The sequence below is a fragment of the Zootoca vivipara genome, chromosome 3 (assembly GCF_963506605.1).
Source record: "Zootoca vivipara chromosome 3, rZooViv1.1, whole genome shotgun sequence".
NCBI lineage: Eukaryota > Metazoa > Chordata > Lepidosauria > Squamata > Lacertidae > Zootoca > Zootoca vivipara.
In genome coordinates, this window is record NC_083278.1 from 21,376,438 (window position 1) to 21,391,373 (window position 14,936).

The window sequence follows — 14,936 nt, forward strand, 5'->3', positions numbered from 1 at the left end:
ATTGGTTATATATGTATTGTAGGACCAAAAGGGACAACCTTGGATATGCAAACATACTAGGGTGTCAGCCTTACTGAACTCATTGGGACATACTTGTGAGTGAACATGCTTGTTATAAATTTCTTTGTGGGCAGATAAACCCATCATATCAGAAGTAGCCGTTTATGCTGTTCTACCCACACTTGGTCTTTATTCTTGCCATGAAGTGACAAAAGAGATGAGAGCATGCGATCCCAACCTGTCACCTTTCATGGCATCTTATAGGATCTACTCTACTTACTAGAACTGGATCCAGTTTTAGCAATGAAAGTAACTATATTGGTCTCACTGAGCAAAACTGATCTGCAGAATCACATTGCAAGGGTTTCTCAGGAAGTAATTCACAAACCATTAGAGAACTCATTTCCACAGCAAGAAAACTGCCCATTCTTCAGGTGGAGGAGATATAGATGAGCCTATGTAGCAGTGCAGATGCAATCTCTCAGGAATGATAGCATATTAGAATTTTTGCAATGCATTCTAACTGCAGTAGAATGAAAATCCTAATTCACTGTACTTTTAAGTGTCATGTTTACTCTCAAATAGTTAATATTCTTACATAAATAGGCTAAAGTTTAACTGGGGAGGGAAACTGTTTGCTAAAATACTTTCCTTATACATATTCAGAGAAATTCATAATGTTTTTCTCCACACAATTTCATTTTCTTCTTCCTAGAATAGAAAGATAACTGTATTCCCCTAATACTAGACCAAAAGACACCCACTCAATCACGAGTGAATTCATTGCTCCATTTGCATTTTAATGGGAATGGCAAATGTGAAATTAATATAGAATGAAATAAGAAATTACAAACAAGCACCTGTAGGTAGAAAACAGATTTAATATTTACTTATTAGCAGCCTTCTGAGTCAATATTTATTACAGCAAGTGGAAAAACGGCATTGAACTGTGACCATTTCCAATAAGTGTAGCTCTCTGGGCAGTGTTTTACATCATCACATGTAATGTTTAATGTTTTTAAAAATGTGGACAGTGCTTCACAGTGTGGAAATGGTAACAAAATCTATGAAAGATCATGACGTGCTTATCAGCATAGTAGGCGTTCTCATGCTTCAAGTGTATTCAGGTCTCCAAGGTCTGACTTATGTAACTGACCAGATATTGAACTATATATGGGAAAAGGTAAAACAACCCACCAATATTCTTGTTTACTTTCAGTTGTGAATGTCTAATGTTAAGTAACAAGTGAGGCCCTGAACAACGTGGCATAATGCAGTGTGCACATGTTTAGAAGACATCTGAAGGCAGCCCTGTTTAGGGAAGCTTTTAATGTTCAATAGATTATTGTATTTTAATATTCTGTTGGAAGCCGCCCAGAGTACCTGGGGAAACCCAGCCAGATGCAACCAGTTATACTCCCTTAAATCCACCTCTGAGATTACATTAGGTTGTTGTTATTATTTGAATTTATATACTGCCCTATAACCAGAGCAGTGCACTCAGTGCACAGAATAAAAACAAAATATAAAACCACAAAATACATTTGGTTTTACATGCAGGCAACTGATGCTCAGTTACTTATGAGAATGCCCCACTGAACTCAATGGGATTGACATCCAAGTAGCCACAAATACGTTTGCACTGTGAAGATCCTAAATGATCTCTGGTAGCTAACCAGAGAAGAATGCTGATAAACCAGGTTTTCTTCCTTTTTTACTGGACATGATTTGTAGCTTCATCTTAATTATTATAACACGATGAAACAAAGAAGATTAACACTTACGTTCATTCAAATTAATGGATTTAATCATGGTTAATCATGTGTTGTTACGTGCCTGTCATTCCTTAATCTGCCCTTTTTATTTAGCACCAAAGGTAGCCATGAATGACAAATGTCTCATCTTCTTCTTTCATTTGCAGTCTGCATTTCATTGTTTTTGACACTGAGGTGGCTCATGACATACTCAAAGTGTGGGATGGTCCTGTTGAAAGCAGTATTCTACTGAAAGAGTGGAGTGGCTCAGCTCTTCCTGAAGATATTTATAGTACTTTCAACTCCCTGACTTTGCAATTTGACAGTGACTTCTTCATCAGCAAATCAGGATTTTCTATCCAGTTTTCAAGTAGGTGAATTTGTTTAGTCCTTGAGTAAAACCAAGTTTTGGCTCTTCATGTTTTTGTTGCTAATAGCGTGGTCTGGTGTGCCATCTTAAAAACAAGTTTCAGTCTGGTAAGAACCCAGAATCTATTGACTGTATGCTGAATTAGCTGGCATTTGCTAGAAATATCAACAAACAGTTCCCCCAAATATTCTACTGTATGCTTCTTGTCAAAATAGAATTTTGTATTCAAATGACACAACTTTAACATATGTTGTAATAGTTACAGGTAGGTAGCCGTGTTGGTCTGCCGTAGTAAAAAAAAAAAAAAAATCCTTCCAGTAGCATCTTAGAGACCAACTAAGTTTGACATTGGTGTGAGCTTTCGTGTGCATACACACTTCTTCAGGAAAGTTGTAATATACAGGGGTGCCTCAGATCAGATTCTACCTGAAAAACTTTGTTGTGCAAATTGCTGCCTTTCATATCCAACAAGGCATTTACTTGAATCATAAACATTTCATTCTTAAAGGGAAGCAAGCTGTGTAGAATAAGAAGCCACTGCTTCCATGCCGTTGTTCCCTGATACAAGGGGGGTGGGGAATAAAGAGGTAACAACAAGTTCATTGTAGCCACATCATGCAGCAAGGCCTTTTCCATATCCCTTTGTTGTGGCCACCAAAACCATTCAGGTACCTCAGGTACCTCTTCCTAAATTTTGGCTCTCTTGTACACATGCATAGCTGCCAAGTACCCCATTTTCCCTGGGAAACCCCCGCTTTTACTTACCTTTTCCCGGTGGTCCCCCGTATCACTTTATCTCCCGTTTTTCTCCGTTATTTTCTCCTGCCGGCGGCCATTTTTTTCTTTCTGATTTGCCCTTCTATGGGCACCAAAAATGGCCGCCGCCGGCTTCAAAAGTTGCATCTACGCATCTCCGGAAGTGCATAGGCACGACTTCCGGTGTCGGCGGCGGCCATTTTGTACAAGCGACTTTCGAAACCGGTGGCGGCCATTTTTGGTGCCCATAGAAGGGCAAAGCGACACCAGAAGTTACGTCGACGCAACTTCCGGTGTCACACGGCTGCCGGTCCCGGATTCTGCAGTCCGGGACTTGGAAGGTAAGGCCTACATTCTGCCTGTGCAAATGGCTTTAGATACCTATTAGCTCCATATATTCAACACAAAAATTAGCGACAATTTGTTGTTGACAAAGGACAGCTGGACATATAAAGGGTCCCATTACCTTCAGTAGCTTAGGGCCTCATCCAACCTAAATCTGGCCCTGTTCAGTAGCACCAGAATCTCTGCATGACACTGCGATCCATGAATTGTCTGGTGTTGGCATTGCTGCACATGCTGGCCTCATATTCAGCCAAAATAGACTTGCTAATTCAAAACAATGCTAGCCTTGTCCAGTATGGGGAAAGAAAAATGTTTGGGTTGGGTCAACAATTGCTAGGAGAGATGCAACTTGGACCTTCTTATGCCCCCAGCTTTGCTGTTTACATTGTTCCTGTGCCTAGCAACTGTGCATTTTAGCAAAGGATCTATTGCATAGCTGCCAAGTTATCCCTTTTTTAAAGGGATTTCCCCTTATGCTGAATAGGCTTCCTTGCGAGAAAAGGGAAAACTTGGCAGCTATGATCTATTGGCGAAGGATTCTTGAGTGATCTACCGGTGGTGGTAACGGGGTATGTGTATAGACATGTCCAATCAGAACTTGTTTGCATTTTGAACTGCAGAATTATCAGAGCTCTGACAAGCCTTTCATAGGATTCCTTAGCACAGAGTCGTGAAGTAAAAATAATCACTTTTATGAGAGGTCATGCTTATTTAAATGTTACCATAGTGGCATAATTGAGGACTGGATGTCATTGGCTCCGACCACATGGTTTGGTCGCCTGTACATTACCAAAGGAATGTGGAAAAAAGTCACGACATTGTTCTTCCCATACAGCTACAGTAACACAAAATGGATCTTAATTTTGCTCTTATGAGTAATCTTCATGCCTTACAGCTTGGTTGCAGATGTTTACCATTTTTCAAAGATTAATTTTTATGCACATAAATTTATGCTACAGATTCCTATACATAAGTTTCCAACACACACACCCCTGCTTTAATAAGTATGCTGATGGAGATGATTAATTGGATGAATGCAAATGTATTTTGCTCGCAAAATGTTTGGACCCCATCTAGAGTCCATTGTCTCACCAGCTCAGCACAGCATGTAAAACACCATGAGGACATGAACTGACTGGTGTGATTATGTTAATTGTAATCAGCCTAACACTTTTCATTAAAACTTAATTACCATTTAATCATGCATAAAAGGATAGAAAATGGAGTTCAGCGTGCATCCCTGACCTTTACTTTGCAGGGTTAAATATATTTAAACTAGTTATTAGAAACTGGGGTTCCTAACTAAACATCTCCCATCAAGTCAGAGAGGTACTGGTATGTGTAAGAAGGTAGGGAATGAAATGCCTGTCAACTGAATAACCCATTTCCTTTAGCCATAGTAGACCTCTGACCTTAAGAGTATCCAAGATCAGATTAATTAATTAGCAGATTTAGAGTTTGCTGAGCTTTGCATCCTTGTTTATTTATTACATTATTTGCTGCCCTTCATCGCCACTCATGTTGGGGCAGATGACAGCAATAAAGAATACAATAAGATGTTAGATACAGTTAAAACTGTCAAAATAATCAAGCATAATACAACAAAATGCAAAACAAAACGCTTGCCCTACTTCCCGACATTTCTAATAAAGTAGATTATTTGTTGATGATGGCATTTATGACAATCAGCAAAAAAAAGAAAGAAAAAAAGAAACATTAGCATCAGACTGCTAAAAATGTTTTTCAGTCATTTGTGTTCTCTACAATTATACCATATAGCACCTTAATTATTCCAAGGCGTTTGATACTCATAGACGCAAACAGTTAATCACAGTGTTTTAGGAAACAGCAGGTGAATGTATGGTTCCTTCTCTGTTTCCACTTACCTTGCTCCTGGGTTGAAACACCAGATCTTGAGTAATTGTGGAGTGGGAGGAATGTACTCAGAAATCATAATTGTTTATTACAGTTCAGTAAAGGTAAGAAATTAGGTTCAGTTTGCCTTTAATGTGAACTGACCTAACTCACACTTTCCCAAACAATACGTGAACTGAACACCCCTTGAAATTTTTGCTTCTCCCAATTTTACAATGCAGTTCTCTATCTAACCAAATAATATGTACAAAACAACATGATAATGCATTACATTAGGTCAAACTGCTTGCAAAAAATGTGTACATTAGGATAAATGCAGACAAAAATGCTGACAAATTTTCATGAGTATTTTTTTAAAGAAAGTGTTTTCAAACTGATAATAAGAATAATAATTTATTATTATACCCCTCCCCCCCAAATCTGGCTGGGTTTACCCAGCCATTCTGGGTGGCTTCCAACAAAATATTAAAATACAATAGTCCGTCAAACATTAAAAGCCTCCCTAAACAGGGCTGCCTTCAGATGTCTTCTAAAAGTCTGGTAGTTGTTTTTCTCTTTGACATCTGGTGGAAGGGCGTTCCACAAGGCAGGTGCCACTACCGAGAATGCCCTCTGCCTGGTTCCCTGTAACTTGGCTTCTCGCAGTGAGGGAACCGCCAGAAGGCCCTCGGCGCTGGACCTCAGTGTCCGGGCAGATGTTCCTTCAGGTAAAGAGCAGAAGTACAGAGAAATAAACCTAAGATTGGGACACTGGGAACCCGAGAGGAGCCAAAATTGTCAGATATGCCTACCCTAGTTATTTCTTTTTGTGAAGCAGGCTTTATTAATTAATAATTGGTACAATACAATTGTACTTGAGGTTCACACATCTAGAGAATTACAATACCTGCAGATCTGCAGCTATATTGATTAAGCACACATGGTACATAGGAGGGACAAAGCAAGTGATTTCTGCTCATTCAATGTGACTTCCCCTTTCTCTCTCCCCCCCTTTAGCCCCTCAACAATCCCTCAAGCTCTCTCTGGAAATAGATTTTGGGGGCATGGGGAAAGGCTTCAGGAGGAGGAGGAGGAGAGGAGTGGAAGCCCTCCTCCACCATTAGATATAACCCAGAGTTTGCTGATGGGAAAGATGCCAGGCCATATGAATAGCCTCTCTCCCCCGTGTCCTGAGGAAATTAATGCTTGACCATAATTTTGTTAGTCATTGTGAGAGTTGCACCATGTTATTGAAATGAATGAACAATTCATTCTTCTCCCTACTTCAGTGGAAAGGAAGTGGTGGCGGCAGGAGCGGGGAGCTGGGAGCAAAGGAAAGTTATACAGTATTAAATTAAAAAATAACCTCAAACAATCGTTTTATTTGCATGTCGCCTTTCCAAAGTTAAAACCATGCTCGAGGCAGCTCCCAACATATTAAAAATGCATAGCTGCAAACATAACAGAAGCAGTCATAGACAATAAACAAGCCATCAAAAATTACGCAACCAAATTGATCAAATTTCCACATATAAATTGGGTATGAAATAAAGATATAGAAAAATAACAGCAACAACCTAATCCCTGTAACAAAAGCCCCTCAGCAGCCTCAGCTTTTGTAGTTGGAGTCAGTCAGGGACCTGCCCTCCCAGGCCAATTGGGAAAAGGCCTGCAAGGCAGGGAGGGATTCACTGCAATGATGGTCCAGTACTTAAAAAGAAATGAAACCACACTTCTCCATTTCTTTTGGAGCATCTTAAAGTTGATTCATTTAATATTTTTCTCTATGCTGTAGCATAAAGGTTTTGCCCTCCCCTTCCTCAGATGCATAAGTTTCTTCTTCAAAGTGTTACTTTTAAATAAATTGTTCTGTCACCGCACAGATTTCTCAACCCTCTTCTCACCCTGCACACCCACTAAATCTGTCCTGGAGTCCCCCCAATCTTCTGCAACAGATTCAGGGAGCAGGCAGGGTGTGCATGGAGAGAGGAGAGAGCAAGCAGAGATCCTTGCATTCATAGATCTCATTAATGAAATACTTCCATGAGATCTTATGTCTGCCTATCAGTTATTGTGACTCCCCCCCCCCCCATTTTCATTTTTGTGAGGGTAGAGTCGAGACAGAGTGAAGCAGAATGGAGCAACAGTATTCAATATGCAGGTTCCTACATTCATTCCCATCCTTAACCACATAAACCATTATGGGTGCTATTTGTAAGAGAGATCTGATATGGAAATATTATAAAACATCCCCTGTACAGGTAAAAGAAAAAAGAAGGAAGCATGAAAAATCAGAGAGTATCAATGGGAAACTTGGTCTAAATTGACCTGTTTTCTTGATGATTTAAATCTGCTTTATTTCAGTTAACCCTCCCTGGCGTTAAAGTGGTTATCTGTTGGCTTAGATGATTGCCTTTGTTGGCTGAGCACTAAACACTTGATACGCCTAAACCATTCTAGAAAGAATCAGAACCAAGCTGCAGCAGTCCCATGAATTGTGTTAGGTCCATGGAGTTGGCAGCAGTTAATGAGCTGTACTATTGAAAGCTGCAGGCAAGTCTTAACACAATCAGTAGTGTGAAACTGCTCCTAACAGCCTTGGTGGGTGGTTAGTCAACCAGGACTACTGTCAGTGCAACTGCCAGGCCAGAAGATGGATGATATTCTTGTGTGCTGTGCCAACCACTCAGTCAGTAATCACCCACTACCGGGACCCTCCAGCCTCCGGGGAAGTATCCTTGGCATGATTGGATAACTGTTCATCACCACCCCACCCCACCCCAAGAATCCTCAGAACAATGTTTTTCCCCTCGTCTCTCATTCTCCCTGACAACAAGGAGTTATTATCCTGGAAGTGAGATGTATCTAGATCTCAATCGTCAACCTCCCTATTCCTATTAGCTTTTCCAAGTCTGCCATCTTGACCTAATGGGGGAAATACTTGTTCCCAGAGAGCCTGGAGCTTATTGCACATCAGAAATAACCACGACTTCTGTTCAACAGGTAGATAGATGTACATGTGACAGACAGTTTGCAACGCAGGGGAGTCTCCACATCCCTACTGGAATTCTACCTGCACCATTGTTTTGGATTGATTGAGTTTACTTATAGATGCAGCTTTTCCACAATGTGCCGTGCCCAAAGCAGCTTACAGCAAACATTCAAAACATCAAAATACAGAGCACTAGAAATGCAAATATATAAAATGCAGAACATGTCAGTACATTTTGAAATGCTGTAGTTTAATTTACTTAATTGGAGGTTTGAGGTTTTCTTTAGATCATGGAAATGAGGGACAGAGTGGTGTGCCCTGACCTCCTTGCCCTGCTCCCTGCTGCTGAACTTGCACATCTACTTAACTCACCTTGTTCATTGGTGCTCTCTGTAGCTCTCCACACTAGGTTGCTCTAAATTTATATCTCTGGCTAGTTCGTTCCAGTCTAGATAATCAGTACTCTCCAGGAATGCCTGCAACTGCTGTGCCATGACGTTCTCCAGTACCTTACCTAAAAAGGGTAGGACTACTGACCAAGAGTTGCTGTGTGTCCATGAATCCAGGGTGGGCTTCTAGAAGAAGGGCAGCGTGTGATTCCCACTCATGTAGAGACACAATAACTACATTATGAACCCAGTCAGTCTGCTCTCTGATTTTCGTTCTCTGTTTTTTATGTTTTCAGTTGTATCTGTGTCTGTTAAAAGTAAACACAACAAATAAATATTTTCTTCCCTAGGTCAAGAGGCCAATGGCTTCCTTACTATGTCTTTGGATAGTACCTTTATGCCAAAATACTGTTATGGATTTGTAGATTCCCTGTTTTCTCCAGGTTTCTGGGTTCCCTGCCTCCAGCCTAGATTCCTGGGTGTTGGGTTTTAATCAGTGTTTAGAGGAGGAAGGTAACAGACATTGAAATTAACAGTGTAAAAATATAGACAAGACCAGGTGATTTAGAGCAATTAAACTACGAATGCTGTCCTTCCCCTGGCCCTGAGTAGTGGGCAGGGTGCCATTGCCCAGTTTTTTAAAAAACTTTGCGCATTTATGTTTCACAGGATGCGAAAGAAGGGCTTTACATGTGTGCTTGGGCTTAGGGTCTTTTGCCTCACCATCCCCACTACTGACTCCCTGTTGCTACTCAGCTTCAAAAAGAAAGAAAGAAAGAAAGAAAGAAAGAAAGAAAGAAGAAAGAAAGAAAGGAAGAAAGGAAGGAAGGAAGGAAGGAAAGAAAGAGTGTCCCCTGATTCATTGAAATTTTTTTGGTAACCATAGGTTAAGTGCCAAAACCCCTGGAATCCTGCACTGCTCAGCAGAGATTGGGATGGCCCATAACACATTACTTAACAGCCATCAGAAGATAAGTGCTACACCTGTTCAAGAGTCTGTAATGGCCCAGATCTTATAATGGTAACATTATCACCAGACACGATAATGTGAAGCTTGATAAAAAGAGTAGGCAGAAGAGTGCAGCCCACCTGGGGGAATGGGGCTTCAGATGATAATGATCATATCAGCTAACCAACTGGTCAGAAAGAGAGCCATGTTCCTACTTAAAGACATTCATTAAGGCACATGGAAGCTGAGCGAAAAGGGTAAACAAAGCAAATTAACAAATTCTTTTGATTGGATTATCAATTTGGGAGCCAGCCACTGCTGTCGCTGAGTATGTCGCTGCCTCTCCTCGCTCCTCTAGGATGATCTTAAGCATCACTGGCTGCACATTGAGCATGTTTGTCAGTTTCAAGAGCCACAGGACATAGTCTGGCAAAAAGACTGTTTCAGCAGCAGCATCTGTCTCTGCGTCTGCCCTGTTGGATTCCCGCTGACTGCCTGACGAGATGTAGGGACGTGGATCATGACTGTGGCAGGCTATGCTGTGTGCTCTTGCCAGGCCGCTGTGAGATATTTTCAAAATGATTTTTTTCTGTGAATGGCATTTGTTTTGAATGAAAGTAAAATTAGTATTCCCTCTTGATTAGCCTCATTTGTATTAGCATTTCAGTTGTGGGAGGATGGAAGGGAAAGCCTCCCTTTCCAAGGTCTCTGTGAACTAAAGTACAAATTACCTGTAATCTGTGGCTCTCTATGCTTCCAGACATGGGGTTTCCCCAAGCCTATCTAGAGATGCCCCGGATTTGACCAGGGCTTTTTTGTATGCAGAGGAAGTGCTCTGCCACTTTTGTTGTGTTAACACCTGAAAGTTTAGCATTAACTCTCAATCTGATGACTGAACACTGCAACTGCCCCAATACTATAGGATAATAGATTCAGGTAGGTAGTCGTGTTGGTCTGAAGCAGTCGAAATAAATTAAAAAATTGTCCAGTAGCACCTTAGAGACCAACTACCGGTAAGTTTGTTCTGGGTATAAGCTTTGGTGTGCATGCACACTTCTTCAGATACCGTATATGCCATTACTATAGGATAATGGCAATCATAGAGGAATATGTTTGGTGAATTTGTAATGAACTGTGAAATACCTAGGTACTTAATACTCTACAATCTGAAAAGGAAAGTAAGGAACCGCTCATTACATGTAAAGATATTCTTACGAGTTAGTGGGGGAAGAGGGACCCCCCCCCCGGATCTGTGGGTGCCAATTTCCCCCTCTAGATTCTTGAATGCTGGAATTTAATCATAGCTGACAGTCTGAGCTTATTTTCTGCTAGACAGAAGGGCATAGGGAAGTGATGGCCCTGCCATTAAGCCATCTGCAAGATAAAAGACCCTACAAATAACTGGAGAGAGCTTACCAGGGCAATGTGGGCATGATGTGGCACATAGTTTTTTTTTTTTTGGGGGGGGGGCAATGTGTTCTGAGAAAAAGAATGAGGAAGTGAGGAAAACTCCATGTGGTGTTGGCTGAAGGAGTCTGCACCAACAGACCAAGAACAAGACTAAGTATGAGTATCAGAACCATCATGTTGTGAATTTATTTTTGCACAACCCATGCCAATGACAGTGACTTGCTGCGGCAAGAAGACTTAGTGATGTTATCTCTCTGACTTATATGATGAATTCAAATCGATGAGCAGGACCACATGATGGAAATTCAGTGAAGGAATGCCTCTCTCTATGGTGACATAATGTTTGCAGCAGCTCTAAGCCCTGCTGGGGAAATATTGTCTGTGCTCATTCGGCAATTGGGCTCCAAACCAGTTACGTTTCCATTATTTGGATTGCTGGAAATATGGTATTAAAGAGTCCCTTTTCTAGTCTTCCTGCTACCTTTTTATTCATAGCCCAGTTCTTCTCTGCAGTTAGCACCACTATTTTAGCCGGCTGGGGAAATTTTGACCCATTTCCCCAGGCATCTGACAAGGATGGTCACCATCTTGCAAAGAGGTACAGTGACTGAGCCTTGAGAGAAGCAGTAGTTAGGGATGCCACCATCCTCATTTTTCAGTTCAGCCCAAGAGTAATAATTCTTGGTGCTTCAAAGGGAGAAGGGATCTGCTCTCGGCTGACATGTTCATTTGAATCACTCATTACTGGTGACTAGTTACATGATAGTTTATGAGGCTTTTGGTAGAGAACTTTCCTTTAACTATGCTTGAATATTGTTGCTACATTATTTCTTTTATTTTATTAGTATTAATAATAATAACATGCATTAACAACTTTCTGTCTGATTTGAAAATAGTCAGTTTAGAAAGCCGGGGGGGGGGGGGGATAATCATATCTAGCAGTTAAAATTCTTAGCCATGATTTGGATACAAATTTCGCTTTCTACAGACCCCAAAGCTCATTTTATCCACAGAAGGCTTTTGATATACAAGAGAAATATCACTGTGACTTAGTGACTTTTGTTGGCTCCTGATTCTCTCTTCAGACCCTCCCCCCCAGACCTTCCACATTGACCATGAAAATCTGAAGAGAGCTTGTAAGCATGTTTTAGTAACTGATCTTATAACCATTCCTATTATTGGGAAATTTGGATGCAAGTATTAAAATCAATGTTTCAGATTTTGACTTCACATGGTATGCAATATTCCCAGCAAAATGATTTAATTTCCATGTGATTAATAAATGGATGAATGAATTCTGAAATGTCATTTGGTTTTATTTTTTTACTTTGGGTATGTTTTCTTCTTTAATGCATTCATAAAACCAAAGAACGTTAGGTGCATTATTCTATTTGTTCTATTCTGTGAAATGGTGGTGAAGTTTAGATGACTGACAGCTGAAGTGTTAAAGGGAATAAGAATGATTTTGGTAGGTTAGTTGTACAGAAAACATAAACCCTAATGTTGTTTTCTAACCTGCCATCATTACCCTTCCCGAAGGAAATTGGAAGGAAATTGGAACATGATCCATCACAGGGGGCAATTTCTTAAAGAAGCAGTCATATACACAACTTTCCCGACATAACACACAAATAACAAAGAAATGTTTCTGTTACAAAACATGTAGTGAAATACAAGGCTTTGAAACATTCATAATATGTATCTGAAACTTTGGTTTTCTTATTTTTATTTGCAGCGTCAGTTGCATCAACCTGTAATGATCCTGGAACTCCTCAGAATGGCAGTAGATACGGAGACAGCAGAGAACCTGGGGATGCCATCACCTTCCAGTGCGACCCAGGGTATCAGCTCCAAGGGCAGGATAAAATTACTTGTGTGCAGCTGAATAATCGGTTCTTTTGGCAACCTGATGCACCTACATGTCTAGGTATTGAGATGGAATATTAGGTTCTTTTTAAAGGTTTTAATCTAAGATACAACTGCATTCTGATATTCAAACTGGGTCATTCAGGGTGGTATAACACTTAATGCAGCAGACATGGCTATGGTGGCTTAGACTGAAAATAGATTACTTTTTGTGTCCTTAAACACTTGGGTATGTATTCTTGAAAACCATTTGAGCTAAACTTTCCTAATGTTTGCACGAGATAGGACCTATGGGATTTACCTTAACTAAACTTCTAGATCTAGGTTGTCCAGAAACAATTTTTGGTACCTTACATCACCAAAAGCTGGGCCCATTGAACATGCTGACAGAAGAGTATACTGCTTTGTGTACGATAAACTACAGCTAGCTATGTAATTAAATATGTTTGAATACATAAATACCATAACAACAACAATCTTTATTACGGTCCATAGACCCATCAATTCGTTACCAAGCGATACACAGCTGGGACACCCCGCCCTCAACATAAATACCATAAACTTGCACTTACATGACTTGTAGATGGGATGAAATATTACTGGTTCTCTGACAAATTTCCATTTATTCTAATGTATATAAGGGTTGCAGTGTTTACTTACTTAATTGCTTAGTTTAATTAGGTTCAAGGGTGTCCTGATTCAACAAGCAGCAGATGTATTGATTATAATGGAGTGATTAGTCAAGCAGCATAAACTTTATTTTACCTGTATGCAAATTTACACAAATGTAAATCTGTCATTCAACTAAATTTATTCCAATTCCTTGAAATTTGATGCAGTTCAAAAATTAACTCAAATGTTTGGGGAAATATGTTCAGGAATGTTTTTTGTTGTTGGCCCAATTATTGATCTTCTGTGGCCTGGATCGAGATAAACTTTCACCACTGTTTGTAATGTAATTGTTCCCATGTGCTATAGCATTAGTGGTACTGCCCAAACAGATAACTAGCTGGAAAAACAACAGTAATGTTCTGCCTTTGCATGGTATTCCAAATCATCTATCCCTTCTATGCATTCTGAATAGGATGGGTTCAACCTTGGACCATTTTCTGTGAGAAACATACTTGAAAGAGGAGTTTCACAGTTTTGCTGGGTAGTTTGGAAAAGGAGGAGCTTTGTGATGTTGAACTGTTGGAAATTCGCTTTATAACCCCTAGGAGCAGCAATTTGGTTTGCCTTAATCACAGAAGTGGCTTGTCAGGTGGGGTGGAGTTACTGTACCAGCTTACTAGGAAAGGGAGGAACCTGGCATCAGGGAGGTCAACATGGTGCAAACGCACTAGTGGAGCCAATCCAGCAATTCTGCTGGTTTGTTTACACCATGCCTACCTCTCTGCTCCTTTGCCCCTCCAAGCAGCAGCCTCCCCCTGCTAGGGTTGCCAGACTCAATAGTGGACACAGGACTTCTGTGCCTTTAATTGCCCTGCTCTCTTTTGAGTCTGGAAACCTTAAAGAGAAACCAGCTGACCCTTTGCTTGGAAATTAAACAAAGGGTCTGCTGGTTTCTCTTTAAGGTTTCCAGACTCAAAAGAGAGCAGGGTAATTAAAGGCACAGAAGTCCTGTCCTCTATTGAGTCTGGCAACCCTACCCCCTACACCCCCCCCACTGAAATGCTAACAGAGCAGCCCCCCAACCCCCTTCTACTTAATCTTGAGTGCGAACTAAATTTTTGGTTGTAGAAATGAAGAGGAAAGGCCAGACTTGCTAGTGTATCAGGAAGAATTAATACTTGGAGCCAAATACTGTAGATGTGAAGTCAGCAGTGTGAATGTAATTAACACTCACAATTCTTTTACTTAAATAGCAACCAAAGGAAAGCCACAGGACTGTGGGCCTGGAGAGAGAATGTATTCTCTCTTTTTTCTCTCTTTTTTCTGTCATCACTCTCTGAAGCTGCTATTTGCATTTCAAGGGAAAACGCCATTGGAGCCAATGGAAGCAATGTCCTCTCTGGTTCGACCTTTAGACAAGGAATGTAAAGCCGACTGATTAGCCTATTTGGTTTTCCTTTGTTTGTTGTTTGTTTTTGATGCAAATAGTTCATTTAGGAGAGTCATTATGGCAAAGTACCATAAGTGTATTTTACTAAGAAGGATGACCTTGAGGATTATGCAGTTTAAAATGTTCATTATACTAAACATAGCAGAACTTCAAGCCTCAGAGGTTCTATAAAGGCAGGATAAAATAGAG

At 40.5% G+C, this 14,936-nt stretch overlaps 1 protein-coding gene across 1 annotated transcript in view; it reads left to right on the forward strand.

The window, feature by feature from the left end:
• Positions 1-14,936, forward strand: part of CSMD1 (CUB and Sushi multiple domains 1) — a 915,553-nt gene that overhangs the window by 729,914 nt on the left and 170,703 nt on the right. Inside the window, exons 26-27 of the mRNA XM_035109950.2 lie at positions 1,922-2,124; positions 12,555-12,746. Of these exons, the coding sequence (XP_034965841.2) occupies positions 1,922-2,124; positions 12,555-12,746 (395 nt within the window). The remainder of the gene's footprint in view (positions 1-1,921; positions 2,125-12,554; positions 12,747-14,936) is intronic.